The sequence below is a fragment of the Prionailurus bengalensis genome, chromosome C1 (genome assembly GCF_016509475.1).
Source record: "Prionailurus bengalensis isolate Pbe53 chromosome C1, Fcat_Pben_1.1_paternal_pri, whole genome shotgun sequence".
NCBI classification, from domain to species: domain Eukaryota; kingdom Metazoa; phylum Chordata; class Mammalia; order Carnivora; family Felidae; genus Prionailurus; species Prionailurus bengalensis.
The window spans coordinates 353,555-360,950 of NC_057345.1; the positions used below are offsets into that span (position 1 = coordinate 353,555).

Consider the following 7,396-nt stretch of genomic DNA (forward strand, 5'->3'; position numbering starts at 1 on the left):
GCCCTAAAAGAGATCGGTGAAGTCAGCCCATTACTTCCTGGGCAGGGCTCCTGGGCAGGGCTCGGGGTCAACAGTCAACCCGAGGCTCTCCAGAGCTGTGTGGCCCAGCCAGACGCTCAGGCCACCCCAGAGCCCAGCTATGAAACCAGAAGAGACCAGGCCCAGGAAAACGGCCCCATCTCCCAAGCTCTCCCACTCCCTGGAACCCTGCTCAGGCTGGGTATCACTGCAAGGACCCAGGGCCACTTAGGGGGCTCCAGACCCTTCCCAAGGCCCCAGGGAGCTTTTCAAACACCGCAGTTCGGGCTGAAGACAATACAGCAACAAGCTTCCACTGAAGTAGGTCCCAGAGTCAGCTACTTAAGAACCTTGATCTTTTCCATTCGACGGAACACTGCTTCCCTTTGTGTCTGTGAGGGCTGTACCTGGGAGCTCCTGAAGGCAGGAGAGATGAGAGAAAAGGATGCAGCTGGGCCCAGGGTACGCCTGTGGGAGCCTCGCCCTGCACCGGCCCCTCGCTCGCACTGGGGGGCCAGCCTGTGTCCTTGGGGGCCTGTCGGAGCCTGGGGCCCGAACGCTGTGACCACCCCAGCTCACAGCGCTCGAAGCTGATTGGCGGTCATGACGGCCCACCCCGGCCCCCCATGCCTCTGCTCTCACATCCTCAGCCACGGAGGCTCAGCTGGAGACAGCACATTCCAGGGGACTGCAGCGAAGTGGCTAATGACCTCTGATTAGGGTGGCAGAGACAGGGGGAAAGACCAGACGGACCGGGAGGCAGGTGCAGTCAGGCGCCACAACCTGGCCCTGGCCCCCTGCCCCCGGTGGGCTCCAAGGGGCTGGCCTGGTTCGTCCTTGTCCTCGCGTCCCCACCTCTCATCTGTCATCCCCTGTCTGTCACTCTCTGCAGGCTCTGGGTCTCCATCTCTGTCATCGCCGCCCCCAGAGCAGCTCTGGGTATGTGAGACCTGCCCCCTCCCGGACCAGGCTGGGCGGGGGACTGGCTGGTGTTGAAGGACCTACAGGAGAGCTCCTGGATGCAGTGAGGCCCCGGGCCCGGCTGAGTCTGGCTGGGTGCTGGCCACGATCCCTCAGTGTCCCCTCCCACTGTGCCCTGGGCAGCCCCGTCAGCCCACAGGCTGTTACCCCTCTATAAACTGGTGCCCATGGCCAAGCCAAGCTTGGCCAGCCTGGTACGGGACCTCGGTCATGGGAAGTGGGGGACGGTGTGTCCTCCCAAGCCTCTGCCTCCCCTGTGTGCCCCTCCTCTCCCAGCCTCCTCACTGGAGACCCCAAGAAGGCACCCATGCCCCACCCCCACAAGCTACCAGAGTATCCCCACTCAGACCAGGCCGGTGCCTGCAGCTGAAGCAGAGACACCCCCCACTCAGCCCCCCAGCCCCTGACGCCAGCCTGGGACGACCAGGGAGAGAGGTGGGGTGGGTCATCAGCCAAGCCCTGGGCTGCACGGGCTGGCGCCAGTCTGGCACCACTGCTCTCCCGCCTCATTACCCAGCAGGCTGCAGGGAGGGTCCCTCCCATGCTCCGCCCCCCCCCCACGCCATGCCCCCCCCCACAGGGGTCAGGGTCCCCAGGGGGAGAAGCTGAACAATGGCCCTTGGGCTCCAACCTCTACCTGCCCCATCCCTCCGTCTACAGGGTGAAAGAGGCCCTTCCCTGCTCAGCCTTGGAAATGGGGCTTCAGGCCCTGCTGCTGCGGACCCGAGCCCCACCTCCAGCCCCCAGGCTTCTGTGGAGGGGTCAGGGGCCTCACCTCAGCCCTCCAGGTGGGGCCGGCTGCCGATGACCCAGGTGCCAACCAGAGATAGTATCTCAGCAGCTCTGCGGAGGCCCAGACATCCCAAGATCAATTTACATTCTTTGGTCTGGGTTTGCTGGAGCCAAGACGGGGTAGGGGTAGAGGGCCCCAAACCCACAGGACGGGCGGGCACGGCCTTGGCCGCCCCACCTGGGGTTTGCATCCACCTGATGTGGCAGCCACCAAGGAGGAGTGGGGAGTCAGCGAGGTGCCCTGCCGGCCTGGGCCTGGACCACCCTGGGCCCCGCCCTGCAAACGCAGGCGCACTCGGCACCCCAGCGTGGGCAGGAACGCCCTCTGGGCTCACGTGTGGGGTTTGGTGACCTGCACACGCACGTGCGATCTTGTGTGCGGCCCACACCCGTGGGCTCCCCGCACCTGCCCCACGGGACAAGCGCTCCGCACCCCAGACAGGCACAGCACGCGGCATCTGGCCACCATCTGACCAACTTCTGGTGCTGAACGGGTCTGGGCCCCTGGCCCTTCACGTGTCCACAGACCGCTGCCTCCAAGGCTGGACATGAGGCCACAGGTCCTTCCAGGGCCACACCTGCACCCCCCCCACTCCCATGACTACAAAGTGACCAGGCGACAGGGAGGGCTGAGAGCTCTTTATTGCTGTCACCACAGGTTTTACAGAGGACAGTGGGGGGCGGGTGGGGGGCCCTGTCTGGCCCTCACGTGCCCAGGAGCAGGCCGGAGAAGCTGGAGCCACTCTGGATCGTGAGGGCCGTCCCAGAGCCGTTGTCCACAAAGATGGAGGCATACTGTCCGGCCTGCAGACACCCCACAGTGGACGTCACCACCCACGACGCCCGCCTGCCCGGGGGAGCGCATGGAGGGATGAAGCTCAAGCCCCAGCACACAGGACCCACCCCAGGGGTCATCTGGCCGATGCTCCGGGCTTCGGATCCCCCCCCCCCTCTGGTGCAGCCCCCCCCCCCCCGGCCTCACCTGAACCCACCCCAGGGGTCATCTGGCCGATGCTCCGGGCCTCGGATCCCCCCCACTCCGGTGCAGCGCCCCCCTGGCCTCACCTGCACCCACCCCAGGGGTCACCTGGCCGATGCTCCGGGCCTCGGATCCACCCCCCCCACCCCGACCCCCACCCCCCGGTGCAGCCCCCTGGCCTCACCTGCAAGTGCAGCAGACCCTGGACTTGCATGGTGAAGACCCTGCCTCGGCTCTCCAGGCCCGAGATGGCCTCCAGGGACCTGGACAGGGCGCGCAGAACAGGGGTGAGGGCACAGCTGACTGCGGGGCCAGGACCCCACCCCCATACACAGTGCGGTCGACACTGGGGCACCACCCCCCGCGACTGCCCAGCATTCAGGGTGCCCCCTAGGAAGGCCCACTCACATGTGTCGATGACACAGGGACTCAATGCAGACGAGCGCCCGCACTGTGTCCCGAGCCCGCAGCCGTGCCCTGCCCTGCGGCTCCCTGTGGTCTGTGGAGACAGGGCCTGGCCTGCAACAGCCCTCAGGGAGGACGGAGCAGAGAGGGGCGGGGGGGCTGGGACTGGGGGCCTTCAGGACGCACTGCCGGAGGTAGGCCCGGGAGCGGCTGAGGGCTGGGGGAGGGTGGCCCTGAGTGAGACCCCCAGGGAGGTGGGGTTGTAGCAAAGGACCCGGGCCTGGGGGCCGGCCCCACTCACCCACGTGCAGGCTGGCAGAAAACTGGAAGATGGCGGTCACTGGGGCTGTGAACCGGCCCGAGGCCAGGCTCAAGCCGGACCCCCGCAGGAAGGCGCCCTGGGCAGTGGGCTGGAGGGATAGCAGGTGAACAGCCAGCTGCAGTGCCTGGGCCCTCATCTTGCACATCCAGCCTGGGGGAGGCGCCTGTGACCAACAGCCGCCACCCCAAGCAGGCCCCAGGTGGGCAAGGTGGGGGGTGACCTACGTGTCTATGCCCCCTGGGCCCCTGGGCACAGGCTCCAGGCCCCAAGGGATGGATGAACCCTCAAGAGCCCCCACCTGGAAAGGTATCCCTGCCTCCCGGCCACCTTGGATCCCACCCAGTCATGGCACACGAGACCTGCTAACCCTGGCCTAGGTCACCTCCCCCTGCATGTATGTGCTGGGTGGCTGTCCCAGGCTGGCTGTGAGCACCGCCGCCCCCCCCCCCCCCAGTGGTGGGGAGCCCACCCAGCACCACGCACTCCGCTGGCCCGTGCTGGTACATGAGGAAGGCCTACAGCAGATGCCCCAAGAGGACCGGGGCCCCCCCGAGCCCACTCACAGCCTGGAAGCCACGCAGCTCCAGCAGTGTCCTCTCGTCCACCACTGTAGGGCCCTTCAGTCCACAGTGGAAGGCCTCAGCCACCAGCCACCTGCCTGTCCCTTCAGGCAGCAAGGGGCTCAGCAGCCCCAAGAACCGGCGCTCGGTGGCCTCTGCGGGGAAAAGGGTGAGGCAGCACCTCGGGGTCAGTGTGGGGTCACCCCCGGGGCCCCAGGCGGGAAGAGTCAGGGACAGGGGCCTCACCTTTCAGCATCTCCTGAAACTCTCGCAACAGGGCCTCCTGGTTGACTGCTGCACCGGGGGGGCCGGGGGGGCCGGGGGGCCCAGGGGGCCCAGGAGGCCCTGGGGGGCCAGAGAGGCCTCGCTGCGGGGAGGCAGGAGAAAAGTGAGGGTCCTAGTTGGAGCCACAGCCACCCCTGCCCTGGGTTCAGACCCCGGGGCTCACCGACTTCTTGTCCCGGCCCCGGCACCGTCTCTTCGAGGCCCCATCATCTGGCCGCCGGACAAAGTTCAGCCATGTCATGTGGGCATCTGAGAACTCAGGCCCCAAGGCCTCAGGCGGCTGCAGGGCCAGGGAACAGGGCTAGTGTGCTGGCCACCGGGCCCTAATGAGTCCTGCCCTACTGCCCCCAGCGGACAGCGGGGAACCTCAGGGCCCAGGCCACCTTGGGCAGGACTCAGGGTACACACAAGAAAAGTGGCAACGGGGCACCGCGGGCCACCCCTGGGGACCCAGACCAGGATGAGACACAGGACAAGGGCTCGGGGCTTGATATCCAGGCACCGTGGTCTGGGTTCTGTATTAGAGCGACCGTGTCCCCTCCCACTGGACCGTGTTCCCAAGCGGATGGGCACACCTGTGTATACACAAGGCCAGCCCCACAAGTCTCAACAGAGGCCTGGCCCTGGCTGAGGCGGGCAGCAGTGAAGAGCAGTGAGTTCTCTGTGGGGCTTCTCGAGAGTCCCAGAGCCATGCGAAACCAGGGGGAGGACAGGCACAGGCCTTGCTTTGTGTTGGACATGAGTGTGTGAGCTGGTGGCCTTGGCCCCCCAGCCGGCCCTGCTGTTCAGGCTCTGACCCAGGCCACAGCTGGCCAGTCCACCTCACTGTTGGAGCGAGGTTTGGGAGAGAGCCACCACCATGGGGCTCGCAGAGTCCTGGCCGCTCTCTTCGGGCTGACCCAGGCAGGGCAAGCTGAGCAGTCCTGACCCAGGGTCCAGGCCGGCAGTCAGCCCTCAGTCCCTAGCATAGCAAGAGCTAGGCGCCCGGGACAGGTGCCGCCTCCTGACCTGGGAAAGCCAGGGCCTCCTCTCCATAGACCAGGCCAGGTCTCTATCCTGGGGGGGATGGGAAGGGCAGGTAGGGTAGGGTACCTCCCACCCCTGGTCTGGGCCCCACCCAGAGAAGAGAAGGACGCCAAGAACTTCAGAATGTCCAGGAGCGCCTGGGGGGCTCAGTCAGTTGAGCGTCCGACTTCGGCTCGGGTCATGATCTCGCGGTGCGTGAATTCAAGCCCCGCGTCGGGCTCTGTGCTGACAGCTCGGAGCCTGGAGCCTGCTTCGGATGCTGTGTCTCCCTCTCTCTGTCCCTCCCCCACTCATGCTCTGTCTCTGTCTCTCAAAAATAAACAAATATTAAAAAGATTTAAAAAACAAAAGCAAAAACAAAAACTTTGGAATGTCCTGGTTCCTCGCATATCTGGCATCTGCCTGGTCCCCTGGCTGCCACCCACCCTGGCCACGCTTGAGGGACCCAGGAGCCCTGAGAGACCGGTACATCAGTGGCGTCTAGGGGCCAAGGGCTGCAGGAGCAGGGGACAAGTGGAAGATGAGCTTATCCCTAGCAAGAAGAGCAGGAGCTCGTGTCTGGGCAGGGCTGTCCGGGGCACGTGTCCCATGGCAGCCCCCCAACCCACGGAGACCACTCCTGGAATAGAGATTTTCCTGTTTGTCCCCAGGCTGACTCGTGCCAGGCAGGGCAGGGAACGGCCACTAAGCACCTTCCCCTGGGTGACTGGCCAGAATCAGCCCCAGAAGCTGCGGGGAGCCCACTCTTCTCCAGCTCGGCCTGCCCGTCTGGCAAACGGGGCCCCGGGCTCCAACGGGCCGCGTGGGCTGAGAGCAGCCTGGCTGGCCGCCGCAGAGACGCCCTTGGGAGGCGGGAGGCCAGGATCAAAGGCGTGAGGGCTGGGGGGTGGGGGACCTCTCCCAGCAACGGCCTCTCCCTTCCCAGTCCCGCGGCCCCCAGGTGGGCAACTGCACAAAGCCACCAGGCCTGCTGGAGTCAGCTCCGAGACCCCCTCTGGAGATACTAGGTGCAGGAAAGGTGGAGCACCAGGGCTGAGGTGGGTGCGGGGAACTTTGGTCTCGGAGAGGACCCAGGGCCAGACTGGGGCCAGAGGGACTGCAATAACCAGGAACACAGCCCGTGCCAGAGGCCAGAGAGGGTGCTGGCTACGCAGTGAGCGATCAGGGTAAGGACCTCCAGGAAGCACAGGGTCCAGGCTAGCCTGGGCCTCTCCAGCCACTCAAGTTGTGGGGGACCTGGATTCCCAACGAGGAGTCTAGAACTCCTCGCCACCCGCTCCTGAATTAGCAGTTACACCAAACAGCAGCACGTGGAACCTAGGGCTTCAAAGGGTTCACTGTAACCCCTCTGGGAAGTCCCTCTCCTCCCCCGCCCCTTCCCCTGGGCCAGGGGGGCCCCATGGATGCCCCAATAGCAGCCGCTGCAAATCGTGCCCAAAGTCCCACTTCGTGGGGACGGGATGGGGAGGGCTGCAGAGCCGGGGGCCCCCCTGAAGTCTACAAAGGGTGTGCACACCCGCACCCACGTGCAACCGACCCGCATGTACCTTGGGGGAGCCTGGCAGCCTCTCGCTGTTGGACGCGGTGGCGGTGGGGTGCTCGGTGCGCTGGCCGGGCTGCCGTGGCCTCTTGGGCTCCCGCCGCGCCCCGATGCCCCCGAGGAGCACAAGCTGCAGCCAGAGGAGGGCTGCGGCAGCCCGGGCCCAGTGCATGGCGGCCGGCCCGCAGCTCCGGACCTCGGTGATGGCTCAGCGCTGCGGGTGGGGACAGCCCAGTGTGCTCATGGGGGCAGCGGCACAGCCGCACTCAGGGCCCCGGTGCGGGGACACGGCCCCAGGGGGCGCCTGGCTGCTGCCGGTGCGTGTGCACACAGGGTGAGCTGGAGCAGCGGCGGGGCGGGCACGACGGCAGACACGCTCCTGCTCCCTTAGGCTGGGGCCGGCGCCCGCCTCCCCTCACGCGCGCGGCGCCCTGGCCGCCCGCGCCACTGCCAAATAAACCCTCCCCTCCTCCCCGAAGCTCCAAGGG

At 66.4% G+C, this 7,396-nt stretch overlaps 1 protein-coding gene across 1 annotated transcript; it reads right to left on the reverse strand.

The window, feature by feature from the left end:
* Positions 1-2,415: 2,415 nt before the first annotated feature.
* On the reverse strand, positions 2,416-7,396 carry C1QTNF12 (C1q and TNF related 12). The gene is made up of 8 exons (XM_043573510.1): positions 6,916-7,396; positions 4,506-4,622; positions 4,304-4,424; positions 4,061-4,212; positions 3,477-3,585; positions 3,179-3,269; positions 2,955-3,033; positions 2,416-2,595 (listed from the first exon to the last, which is right to left on the reverse strand). The coding sequence occupies exons 1-8, from the start codon at positions 7,078-7,080 to the stop codon at positions 2,497-2,499; spliced, it is 933 nt and encodes a 310-aa protein (XP_043429445.1). The 5' UTR covers positions 7,081-7,396; the 3' UTR covers positions 2,416-2,496.